Source organism: Rhinatrema bivittatum, chromosome 1, assembly GCF_901001135.1.
Source record: "Rhinatrema bivittatum chromosome 1, aRhiBiv1.1, whole genome shotgun sequence".
In the NCBI taxonomy this organism is placed as follows: domain Eukaryota; kingdom Metazoa; phylum Chordata; class Amphibia; order Gymnophiona; family Rhinatrematidae; genus Rhinatrema; species Rhinatrema bivittatum.
In genome coordinates, this window is record NC_042615.1 from 242,175,851 (window position 1) to 242,189,388 (window position 13,538).

At 44.4% G+C, this 13,538-nt stretch overlaps 1 protein-coding gene across 4 annotated transcripts in view; it reads left to right on the forward strand.

Moving 5' to 3' along the window:
- Nucleotides 1-13,538, forward strand: part of RPIA (ribose 5-phosphate isomerase A) — a 73,328-nt gene that overhangs the window by 44,403 nt on the left and 15,387 nt on the right. For all 4 annotated transcript variants that reach the window (XM_029593154.1, XM_029593172.1, XM_029593163.1 and 1 more), the window contains exons 6-7: nt 4,145-4,209; nt 12,813-12,881. In XM_029593154.1, coding sequence (XP_029449014.1) covers nt 4,145-4,209; nt 12,813-12,881 — 134 coding nt within the window. The remainder of the gene's footprint in view (nt 1-4,144; nt 4,210-12,812; nt 12,882-13,538) is intronic.

A 13,538-nucleotide genomic window follows, 5' to 3' on the forward strand; every position in this document is an offset into this window, starting at 1 on the left:
AGGATGATGACCTCTTCTAGAGTTGAGCCCTCCAGTGCCCTTCCGTATCAGCAGGGTGTCCGTCCGTCCGTGTCGTTCCCCCCCCCCCCCCCCCCCCATCCTTGCTTCCACAGCCTCCTTGCCTATCGGTAATGCACTGATATCCTTGCTTCCCTGGCACCTTAATGCTTTGCCTTGGACCAGAAACCTTGATCTGGTGATCCTGCACAGCACTGTGCAGGCCCCAGACTATACATGCCTGTTTTAACAAATAAACTAGTGTTGGATTGTAAAACTTCCAATGTCTGTGAAAGCTTGGTTTAGAAAAATGTAGAACTCTGGTAAGCCCCATGGTTTGGCATAAGCTTGCTTTGTTGCCATATGGCTGTGCCAGTTTTGATTCCTGCCCCTTGAGCTGGATAAGACTGGTTCACAGTCCTTGGGAAGAGAAGTGTGCTAGCTGTCATGATTTTGGGGAGACCCATCTCCTGTGTTTTGATTATGCCATTAAAATCAAGAAATTGTGGGCTAAACGTGGAAGAGAGTGCCTGATCATGCCTGCTTGTAGAAAGCGGTCTTTGGTATCATGGGTGCATTAGCTAGAGCAGAGCTTTCCAAACTTTTCATGTTGGTGACACACTTTTTAGACAAACATAATTTCGTGACACAGTAATTCAGTCTACCAGCAAACCAGAAGTTAAAGGTTAAACGAACAAAATGTATTTCAACAATTTATGTATGTTTCCTTAAATATATACATAAATAAAATGTTTCACAACACAACCTATCTCATAATAAATATTTGCAGGCTTCCACTTCCTCCATGCTGATCTCGTACATTGTGAGATCGGCATAGAGAAAGTGCTACTCTTGCACATTCCCAAAGATTACATGTGCCAATCACTAAAAAGTAATTTTTTTTTTTACCTTTGCTGTCTGATCTTAGTTTTCTAATCGGTTGGTCACAGGCTTTTTTTTCCACCTTTCCTTTCTTGTTTTTTTGCCAATTCCTTTTACAGGGTCTTTTTTTCTATTTCTTTTCTCTCCATCTGTCTTCCCTCAAACACACAATCAGGTTCTCATTCTCACACGCTATCTCACACATTCTCACACACACAGGCTCTCACTCACATGCAATCTCACACATCCACAGCTCTCACTCTCAAATGCCACTCTCTCATACATACATACATACGGTCTCTCTCGTGCACATGCTGTCTCACTCTCACACACACAGGCTCTCTCACTCCTACATGCTCTCTTGCTCAAGCACAGGCTCTCACTGGCACATGCTGTCCCTCTGCACGGGTTGCCGAAGGATGGGCTCTTCAGAGGCCCTGATCTTCCCTGGCCGTGACATGGGATCTGCAGCGGCCCTGCTATCGGGTTTCCTCCTCTTCTCGGGCTGCCGCAACGTGGGATCCGCAGCGGCCCTGCTATCGGGTTTCCTCCTCTTCTCGGGCCGTTGCGACGTGGGATCCGCAACGGCCCATTAATGCTGCTCTTCTTCTGTACGCAGCAGATGCTCCTCCTCCTTCCTGCCCAGGTGGCTCCGGCAACGTTTTTCTTCCAGGGCTGCACAGGCAGGAAGGAGGAGGAGTGAATGTGACCCTTTTCTTCGGGCCATGGTGATGTAAGCTCCACCACTGCCCGCCGATCTTCCTGCTATAGTTCCCTGCTTCCGCCGGCCCTGTGGACCGGGCGACACACCTCCACACTACAGGCGACACACTAATGTGTCCCGACACACACTTTGGAAAGCTCTGAGCTAGAGACTTAGCAGACCCTGGAGCAGTAGAGGTCTCTTATCAGCATAGGGACAACACAGAAGTTCATGGAGTCATTTGATAGCTAGGGACATGCCAGGAATGCTTAAATCCAGTCCTTGAGGCCAGCAAGCAGATCTGGTTTTCAGAATCTGCTCAATAAATATTCATGAGAAACGTTTGCCTACATGTTTTGGTTCACAAAATAGTGTTCCATATTTTGGTTTCTCCCCAAATTCAGACCTGTTTTCAGCCCTCAGGAAGCAGAATTTAGAAGCCTTGGGATAAACTGCATTGGGAAGATTTAAGCCACTGTGTAACTGAGGGCCTTTGTGCTGCATGTTATGTCTCTGCCCCCTGTCTTCAGGTCAGCTTCGCCCAGCCAGCAGTTTTATGTAGTTTTATGCTGGATTTAGGGCCTATGATTGCAAGGTTCCGGAAGGCGGCTCGGTGCATGACCTCTGGCCCAGTACAGCTGTTGAATTGACTGAGTAAGGTGATCTTGAACCCGTTTCCCAGATTAGGTAAAATAAAACCCCAGGTAGTTGTGATAGAAGGCTCATAGTGTCTGCCGATCAGAGGCTGGTTCCAGTTCAGCTAGATGCTCGAAGGAGCAGATGGGTAAAAAACGACTAATTTTAACAAGCCAAATAATTGAGAATTGAGAGGTTTGATGCAGCCTGTGAAGAGATGTTAAGCAGTGAGAGGACAGGAAACCAATGTTCCTAGTGTCTTTGGGTAAATTACTTCACCCTTCATTGCCAGAGGTACAAATTTAAGGGTATATTTATTAAGCCGCATTAAGCAATCAATGCATTTAAAATAGTGTTTATCACTCGATAATCATATTGCAATGATATCACACAAATTTGGTTAAAAAAAAAAAACCGCCCCCTGTTTAGATGAGCTGTCTTCCATACTTGCAAAGCAGCTAATACATTGGTAATTCTATGTAAATAAAATGAATGCGGCTGGCTGAAGCCATGTTAGCTCCTGGAAAGAGCTACAACAGGATAATTAACATATGCCTTGGTGCTCCCAGCCTGCTTCTAAAAGGGCCATGTGGCCCAGAATCCCCCCCCCCCCCCTTCTCCATGTACAAAAATTGCTCCTCCCCGCACCCCACCAGGGAGTCTGGCCCATCACTTTGCTTCCTGTAGAGGCAGCCCAATAATGCAAACAATGAGAAAAAAAATACAATAGATGTAAGATTTGCATGGCAATGTCCTACCTCTAACCAACCCTTCTGCCTTTCATCAAAGTATACACCTCAGTAGCTGCTTCTCCTCCACCCCCCCCCCCCCAAAAAAAAAAAGAAAATACAGTATATGCCCTGGTAGTCTAGTGAACATCCCTGGACCCCCTTATCTAAGAAAGGTGACCCTGGTAGTCTAGTGGTAGCCCAGAGTGTCCCTTAGGACCCGGGCCAGTTGATGACATTTTCCAAAATGGCGCCATCCAGACTTTGCCCCTTTCACTTGTAGGAGCAAAGGCTGTCTGGCCACATTTTGGAAAATAGTGTCAACTGGCCTGAGGCTAAGGGGACTCTCCAAACTGCCACTAGACTACCAGGGACACTTTTCTTAGGTAAAGGGGGGGGGGGGTCCAAGACACTACCAGAGTCTGTTCCATGAAGATGGGCCCACTAAACTATCAGGCCATATATTGTATTTTTGGGGGGGGAGTCTTGGGGGGGTGGGATGGTGGCTGGATCAGGGGGAGTATTTAGGAGGGATAGACTTTAATTAAAAGGTTTGGGTAGGGCATGGGACATTTCCACGCAAATCTTACATCTATTTATTTTACTCTTTTGCACTATTGGGCCACCTCTACAGATGGTGGAGGCTGGGCGGGATCTACCCTGGGGGGATTTGTACACATTGGGTGGATTTCTGGGCCATGTGGACCCAGGCGCAAGAGCCCGCCAGTATACATTATTCAACCTTTCCCTGTGATATTTTTTTATGCAAGAAAATATTTTGCGGGGAAACTGCTGTGATATTTTTCCAGGAAAGAGTCGAATATTGTGGGAATGCACCTCCCCCCCCCCCCCCACCAGATGATATATTTGCCACTCCATGATAAAAAAGACATGACATAGTAAATGACACACCCCCCCCCCCCCTTAATTCTTTTCCCCAGAGGGTTTGCAATCTATCTACTGGTTTTGAATATAACTCTCCTTAAGCTCAGATTTGGAAAGGTGAATAATTTAAATATAAAATCAAAATCCAAACAGCATCTGAGAAACTGGCCTATGCTGAGTGCTGCTCATTAGAGACACCAGCTCCTTTTTTCAGGAGCAAACAGTGGGATTGAAGTCGGATGTCTTGTGTGACAACTCTCCTCTCCCTAACTGCACATGCATATGGGCTCTCACATGCTCTTTTTATGTACAGCTGGATATTGCTATTGATGGAGCAGATGAAGTGGACTCTGATCTGAATCTCATCAAGGGCGGAGGGTGAGTGAAGCTTATTGCAGTGCCTTGAGAGTTGAGGCCCCGGAGGATGCTTATCTGCAATCGGAAGAATATCTAAACAGTAATGAATGCTGAGGAGGGTACCTTCTGGCAGATAATTCCATGAGTTAAAACTGTAGGTCTATGAATTACAGCATGTTTGCAGAACATCTTACATACGACAGTGCATGAAAGTGGTTTACAGGAGGGATGTGCATTTGTTTGTTTTGTTTTGATTAGTGTGCACTAAAATGAAACAAAATGGAAAGAAACAAAACAATTTTTTTGGCTGCACACCCTACTGTACAGTCACTATTAAAGATATGTCTGATTATTACGATTTCAAATCGAGTCATTCCTAGGAGAGTGATTTTATTTATTTATTTATTTAAAATTTTTATATACCGGCATTCATGTTGCAAACACATCATGCCGGTTTACATATAACAGGGGTGTACAGTAAACAATTCAATAACCTATTTGTGTAGAAGGAAGCAGTTACAAATAACAAGGTAATAGAACTGGGAGGAGAGAAGAAAAGAAAGAGAATAACATTAGGTATAGGTATTTACATTAGTAATAACATTTTTACATGTGGAAGTGGTAGAATCTGGCTGAATAGAATTAATCGGTGTCCGGGAAAGCTTTTTTAAACAGCCAGGTCTTAAGTCTCTTCCTGAAGGTTGGGAGGCTGGGCTCCTGTCTAAGGTCCGGTGGGATGGAGTTCCATAGAAGGGGGCCGGCTGTTGAAAAGGCCCGATCTCTCAAGGTAATGTGTTTGGTAGTTTTGGCTGGGGGCACTTGAAGAGATCCTCTGAGTGTGTCTCTTGTTGGTCTGGAGGAGTTATAAATTTGGAATGGGACTTGTAAGTCGAGTGGGGTGTGTTGATGGATGGTTTTGTATATTATGGAAAGAGATTTGTAGAGGATTCTAAAGTGAACAGGCAACCAGTGGAGATCTTTTAGGATTGGAGATATATGGTCCCTCCTCCTGGAGTTTGTCAGTAATCTTGCCGCAGCGTTTTGTAACATCTGGAGGGGTCTAGTATAGGAGGAAGGTAGGCCCAGAAGGATAGAGTTACAGTAATCGATCTTAGAAAAAATGATAGCTTGTAGAATGGTTCTGAAGTCCTGAGTGTGGAAGAGTGGTCTAATTCTTTTCAGAACTTGGAGTTTGTGGAAACAGTCCTTGGTGGTTCTGTTGATGTAAGCTTTAAGGTTCATCCGGTTATCAATTAATACTCCTAGATCTCTCACCTGTGTAGTAGTTGGGATAGTTGGAGGATTAGAGATGGCATTATTATCTGGGGAGATGAGAAGCAGTTCTGTTTTAGAGGAGTTTAAAACTAGGTTTAGGTTAGCCAGGAGATGTTTAATTTCGAAGAGACAGTTTTCCCAGTGAACCAATGTTTTTGTGTAAGATTCTTTAATGGGTATCACGATCTGGATGTCGTCGGCGTAGAGGAAATGTTTGAGGTTAAGGTTGGAGAGGAGTTGGCAGATAGGTAAAAGATAAATGTTAAAGAGTGTAGGTGACAGTGAGGAGCCCTGGGGGACACCTATGGATGCGTCCATTCGTGAAGATTCTTTGTTCTGTATCTTAACCTTGAAGCCTCTGTTGGAGAGAAAAGATTTAAACCATGAGAGAGCTGTGCCTGAGATACCTATAGAAGCCAGAATGGAAGTGAGAATGGAATGATTGACCGTATCAAAGGCGGCTGATAGGTCCAGTAGAATTAAGAGGAAGGATTGGCCTTTGTCAAGGCCCATTAATATGAAGTCAGACATGGAGATGAGGAGGGATTCTGTGTTCAGTGACTTGCGAAATCCGTATTGTGATTGGAATAGGATTTTGTTTTCTTCTATGTATTCGGAGAGTTGAGTATTGACAACTTTTTCTAGAATCTTGGCTATGAATGGGAGATTGGCGATAGGACGGAAGTTGTTGGGGTCTTTAGGATCCAAGTTGGGTTTCTTGAGTAGAGGTTTGATGGAGGCCAATTTGAGGTCGTCAGGATATAGTCCTTGGGAGAGTGAGCAGTTTATGATGTCCGACAAGGTTTTAGCGATGGAGTCAGGGATGGCCAGGAGCAGTTTGGTGGGGATAGTATCCAAAGGATGGGAGGAAGGTTTCATTCTTCTTATAAGAGTTTGTATCTCTAAGATAGAGATGGGTTCAAGTGTTTCCAGACCATTGTTGTTGAGGGATGATTGTTGAAGAGACTGGTAAAGAGCAGGGTCGGTGGGATTAGAAGGCAGATGAGTTAGGAGGCTGTTGACTTTGTTGTGAAAATGAAGAGCAAGTTCTTCAGCTTTGGGTTGTGCTAGGTCGTTGGGAATCTCCTGTGGGATGATTTGGGTGAGATTGGAGACATAGGCGAAGAGGGCTTTTGCGTCGAAGATTAAGTGGTGAATCTTGGATGCATAGTAGTCCCTTTTGGATTTAGAGGTAGTTGACTTGTATTGATGGAGGGTGGCTTTGTAGATGGATCGTGTATTGGTGCTTGGGGATTTGCGCCAGTCGCTCTCTTTCTGTCTTAGATTTTGTTTTAGCTTTCTTAGTTCTTCCGTGAACCATGGTTGTCTTTTGGAGGCGTTTGTGAGTGATTTTTTGGTTGCTAGCGGACATAGTTTGTCGGCTATGGAATCTGTGATGGCTTTCCAAGAGCGGAGAGCTGTGTTCGGGTTTGAGAGATCAATGGATGGAAGTTGAGAGGCTAGGTGGGAGCTGAGGTCTTCTGTAGAGCAGGATCTTCTGTATGGGAAAGATGGTGAGGGCCCTTTGGAGGTGGAGGGTTTGTTCAATGAGAATGCGGTTGAGATAAGTGAGTGATCAGACCAAGGGACCTTCTTGCTTTTGAGGCGTGAAGAATGTTTGATGCCTGGGTTAATAAAGATAAGATCCAGCGTGTGGCCTGCTTTGTGTGTGGGTTTGGTAACTAGTTGTTTGAAACCCAGGGCTGAGAGGGCAGAGAGAAAGGATTCACAGCTGGATGATGGGGTAGGATTGTCCACATGCAGATTAAAATCTCCTAGGATAATTGCTGGAGCGTCCAGTTTGATGAGGGTTGTGATTTCCTCTACTAAGGGGGAGGGGTCTGTCTCAAGGAGGCCCGGAGGGGCGTAGACGAGTAGGATTTGTAGTTGTTCCGAGGTGAAGAGACCCATTTCTAGTTTAGAGTCTGAGTTGTATGGGTGCTGGATGAACCCGAGGTCTTTTTTTGATGCAAATAGGAGTCCTCCTCCTCTTTTTTTCAGTCGGGGGATGGAGAAGATGTCGTAGTTTGATGTGGGAAGTTGGTTTATAATTGCTGTGTCCGTGGGTTTGAGCCATGTTTCTGTTATAGCACATATATCTGGTTTGGTATCAAGGAGATAGTCGTTGAGGATTAGAGATTTCTTGGACAGAGATTGTGCATTGAATAGTGAAAGTGAGAATACAGTGAGGCCTAAGAGTTGGGTGATGGGTGTTATCAAAGTTGGGGTGAATGATTTAAGGTTTCGGTGTAGCGCCTGTCGTTTGTGTTGTAGTATGAATGATCTGTTCGGTTTTCCTATTGCTGACAGGCTGTGTTGTAAAATAGGTATTGGGAAGGTGGGGAACATTTTAGCGTGTAGTGCTTGTGTTGTAGTGGTGCTGCGTTAGTGCTGTTGATGGACCGAGGGGCGAAGGCAGTCTTTGTGAGTCTTTTGTTTTAATGTAGAGTGCTGAGAGGTAGTTGTTTTGCTGTTGCTTGAGTGTTGTTTGTTCAGGATGGTTGCTTGTTCAGGATGGTTGCTTGCTGAATGCTTGCAGGATGGTTGCTTGCTGAATGCTTGCAGGATGGTTGCTTGCTGAATGCTTGCAGGATGGTTGCTTGCTGAATGCTTGCAGGATGGTTGCTTGCTGAATGCTTGCAGGATGGTTGCTAGCTGAATGCTTGCAGGATGGTTGCTTGCTGAATGCTTGCAGGATGGTTGCTTGCTGAATGCTTGCAGGATGGTTGTTAGCTGAATGCTTGCAGGATGGTTGCTTGCTGAATGCTTGCAGGATGTTTGTTTGTTTGCTGAGCACTTGTTGAATGCTTGCAGGATGGATGCTTGTTGAGAGCTTGCTGAGATGACACTGGCTGGGTGCAGTATGGTGCTTGTTGGGAGAGAGCTGGAAGAACGTGAAGCAGGATGGATGCTGGCTTACTTATGAGGGTTCACATTGGTTTCAATATAACCAATTAGGTTACTTGCTGTTAGGAGGATAATGGATGAACCAGCTATTATCATAGTCCTGTGAGAAGTTGGTGGAAACCATCAAACATTTAGAGGAAGGATCCCTCACTATGGGAAGGGACTTTTTGTTTAGCCTGGTGTTGCTTGGGCTGGTCGTCCGGGGGTTTCACTGTTCATTCCGAGGAAGCCGTGCGGTGGTACTGCTTAGAGATGTCCGAGGGTGCAGGGAGCCACATCTATGTCCTTCTGGGCTGTCTGCAGGGGCTGCTCGAAGGGGCGCTCAAAGGGGCAGGCCCCTTTGTCGCGCTCCTTCGGCGCGTGACGCTTGACCAGGTTAGATTTTTATAGATGACTCTTTTTTGTGTCGCTCAAAAGTGATGTCATCAATATGGGTCTTAGCATCCAGCACAGAGATTTAAAAGCGGAGTCGTTAGAAGCAGGGCAGTCTTCCAGCTGGGGGAGGGGTCAACAGCCACGAGGTGGAGGAGGAGGAGGGGGTCCAATGGAGGGCTGGGTGCAGGAAACAGCTCAATCCAAGCCCTGGATCCTGGCTTGCAGAGCAGAGAAGAAAAGAAAGGCAAGTACCTGTACGGAGATTTAAAAGCACATTCGTTAGAAGCAGGGCAGTCTTCCAGCTGGGGGAGGGGTCAACAGCCACGAGGTGGAGGAGGAGGAGGGGGTCCAATGGAGGGCTGGGTGCAGGAAACAGCTCAATCCAAGCCCTGGATCCTGGCTTGCAGAGCAGAGAAGAAAAGAAAGGCAAGTACCTGTACGGAGATTTAAAAGCACATTCGTTAGAAGCAGGGCAGTCTTCCAGCTGGGGGAGGGGTCAACAGCCACGAGGTGGAGGAGGAGGAGGGGGTCCAATGGAGGGCTGGGTGCAGGAAACAGCTCAATCCAAGCCCTGGATCCTGGCTTGCAGAGCAGAGAAGAAAAGAAAGGCAAGTACCTGTACGGAGATTTAAAAGCACATTCCTTAGAAGCAGGGCAGTCTTCCAGCTGGGGGAGGGGTCAACAGCCACGAGGTGGAGGAGGAGGAGGAGGGGGTCCAATGGAGGGCTGGGTGCAGGAAACAGCTCAATCCAAGCCCTGGATCCTGGCTTGCAGAGCAGAGAAGAAAAGAAAGGCAAGTACCTGTACGGAGATTTAAAAGCACATTCGTTAGAAGCAGGGCAGTCTTCCAGCTGGGGGAGGGGTCAACAGCCACGAGGTGGAGGAGGAGGAGGGGGTCCAATGGAGGGCTGGGTGCAGGAAACAGCTCAATCCAAGCCCTGGATCCTGGCTTGCAGGATTTGATTTATAACATAAGAACAAGCTGACTCCCTCCGATTAGTTTTGAAGCCATATCCTTAGCAACTTACATGTAGCCAAATGATTATCTAGAATTATAATACAGCCAAAATGTTCCCTATACACTGTCATATCTGTTCAAATCATCCTTTAAAACTTGCATTAACTTTTCAGTTAGTTATATCGAATATCAGCTTGCACTAGTATTCAGTGAGAGATTCCAAAATGTTGCAGCTGTAAACCTAGTAACATGAATCAGCTTGGTTATCGACTGCCATACAGCTTTGGTAATTTTTTTTGACCCTGTGTGCTAACAAATGACAAGCTTCACATGCAAAATATTCAGCAAGTAATTCAGATTTTTACATAGTACTTGGCACACTGCAGAAACCTGAATCTGACAGTAAAAATCAAACAGTAATGCAGCGGGTGCTTCTGTGGTAAACTTATGCTAATCACATAGGCCTTCATTCTGTAAATTACCTGAATTGTGAAAATGGTCAGACATGGGATGTATCTTGGTGTGTATTCAGAGTTTATGTACCAACCTGTTTAAGGGGAAAAAAACTGAAATGCAGAAACTAGAAATCCATACGCAGAAGTACAGATTTCCAGATCGGTGCCTCACAAACCTTTTTCCTATAAGGACCCCTTTGGTATCCGATTAAATTTCTCAATCGCCTGTCCTGGTTGGTCTTTGCTTCAGTCAGGATAAGGATGTCATGGTGCACTGGGATTGGTCATGTATTACTTATGAACAATGGAACATTATAAAAAGGCACACAGGAAAGCAATCCCTCCAGATACAGTAATGCAGTTTTATAAATCCTTCAGATAACAGTAGCCAAACTCTTTGATGCAACAGAAACAAAACTGTTGCTGCTAATCCTGGGGTAGAGGGATGAGGAGGGAGGTGAGGAGGACCCATGCTTACTTCAGAGAGCAAGAGGGAGGGGTTTGGGAAAAAGGATGAATTTAGCAAATGGATTCCCCCTTTCCTTCTTCATTGTCCATACCAGACTAATCCAGACGCATGGGTTTTTCTCCACTACCAGCAGATGGAGACAGAAGAAACGCTTTGATGTAAGCAGCCCTACTGTGCCACTAGTAGCATCCCAGTATTTCTGTGTCACCAGCAGATGGTGGAGGTGCCAAACCTGTAATCATGAGGGCTTAATGAATAGTCTCTCTTGAAAGATGTTGTGATTTTGATCCCCCTCTACCTCTGATTGAAAAGAGGTGCGTGGGGAGGGGGAGGTTTCAGTGACCCTTTTCTGGCTGTTCCCTGATGTAAGAGAGGGGACTGAAAACTAGTGGTATTGATTCCCTCTTTCCCCCTACCCCCTTTCCTATCTCTTTGTGCCCCTGGCCTGGGACCTCTGGAGCAGGGAAGTACCTGTTTTCCTTTTTCCAGGGGGTGTTCCTGAGTCTCCTTTGCTGACTGCCTGTACCTTAATAAAAAAAAAAAAAATTAAAAAAAAGAATGGAAACAGTCTGAGTGGTATGGCTTTACTATTATGATAAAGTTATATGTTTTCTTAATTTTTTATGAGGAATGGCAATGTTTTTCCATTATTGCATTACATATGGATTCTGGCTTGATGCAGTTTCCAGGTCAGAGTTTTGTCTACTTTTTTTTTTTTTTTTTTTTTTTTATATAGTCATTTTATTCTGTGTTTGAGGTTCTGTCTCTGTTCTGCATGTATGACCAAGGAGAAATGTCTGCTAGCATGTAGTTTCTATATAGGATGTATAGTAAGTAGATCGGCTTGCTCTGTTTGGCTTGCTCTGATACTTTTCATAATTTTGTTTTTATGTAACAAATTTTTTTAACTGAAAATTAATGTAAACTAATATTCGAGGGTTGTATGAAAGGAATCTGGTGGATCAGGGTGCCAGTCGACTTGTGGCACTCGAGGACCTGAGTTGCCTATTTCTGATTTAAATCTTGGCACACCACTTCAAAAAGTTTGCCTACCCCTGGCATAGGCAATAGAATTGATCCTTGTGGCAAGCCTGAAATTAAGGGTCATGATTGCGTAAGACTCTCTTCCCAGTAATATATAAATAATAAATAAATAGTAAACCTGCTAAGTTCTGTTTTTGAGAGAAGATGCCAGCCAAGCAAGGCCTGTGTCATTAATGCAACCATATCCTAAATGATCCAATAATTATATCTTGATCTTACTGTATTGATGGCAGCTTTAAAGGAACCAGGACACAATGGTCTTGCACTGTGTCCAGGTTCTTTCAAAGATCACTCAAAAGTATCAGCAGTGCAGTTTCTGTGTTATGGCCCGCTCTAAAGCCATATTGTCCCTGTGCTAAGATGTCGTCTTCTAGGTGATCAGCTGATGCTGTATTGCACTTTCAGTTAGCTTTCCCGTGAAAGGTAGATGAGAGAAGCGGGCACAGTCCTGAAGGAGCAGGAAAATCTGAGAATCCCTTTTTATGAACAGATACACTAATTATTTCTTTTAATTGGGAAGGGAAAACACCTTCTTTCACAGAGCTATTAATAATGGAAGAAAGGTGCGAGATGAGTTTCTCCTGTACCTTTTAACCTTGCACATTGTTTCACAGCCAGAGGGCGTCATTGCTTCACCTAATACTCTTGCTAGTTTGTGTTATCTGCAGCTGCTTAGTAAAAACCCCAGTTTTTGTGACTAGGGGTGAGCAGTGGAAAAAGTTTTGTGTTTTTCTTGTATTCTTAAATTTAGCTTCATGCTTCAAATGCATTTTTGTGCATGTACTTTTGTGAATACAATCACTCTTATGCATATAAATATGATTTACTTGCATAACAATGTATGCATGTAATGAAAGAAAACAAAATAAATGCACATCCCTACTTATGACCTGAACTGGCTGCCGTCAATAGGCAGAATGCCAGGTTCAATGGACCTTTTGAACTGACTCAGGATAGCACATTTTATGTTCTTATGCCAGCGATTTACTGTGTTTTTTGTGGTGGGGGGAGTTGTAATGCATTGTGCTACAGTAGCAGGACTGGAAATGCTGTAACATCTTGGAACAGAGAGCAGAATAGTGATCAATTCCTGCCTTTTTCTTTCTTTAAACTGAGTGGGTTTTTTTCTTTTGGATTTCAGAGGCTGCTTGACGCAGGAGAAGATCGTTGCAGGCTATGCCAAATCATTTATTGTAATTGCTGACTACAGGTATAGTGAGCCCAGGCATTAAACCTGCCAGCTGTAAAACCTCTTGCAGTTCAAAGTAGATCCTGGTGATCTGTGATTTGGGGTCATGGACACTAAATCTTGGCTGGTAACCCTGATTTGGGCCTTGGTGAAAGCTTTGATGGTTTTTCTGACAAGGGCATTCTGACAAGGGATTTTCATATCATGATCTGGAAAACACTGAGTACAGCAGTGCCCTAAATGAGCATGATTTTCCCACTGTGATTTGAAATTGAGAGTTGTAAGATGCATCTGCCATTCAGAGAGCACAAGAGCCAGTGGGTGATGTTTTAGGTCTTTTATAGGTTTGTTCACTTCAAAAGGTAAAAAAAACCCACTAAGGTCGATATTCGGAAATGACAAAAACGGCATATTCAGCCATTTAGCTGTCTAAATTATATGGTTAAGTAGTTATCCAAGCTATAATTTAGCCAGGTAAAAATGGGGTATTTTGGAGGCATTTCAGGAAGGAGCTGAGTTACCTGGGTAACCTAACTGAATATCGGTATATCTGGCTGTTATCCAGCCTTGTGCGGCTGAATAACTTTCTGCTTAACCAGATATATTCAAAGATATCCAGTTAAGTAGTGCAGTTGTTCAATTATCAAAAGCCTGTGAAAATCGCCTGTTTGGTTAACT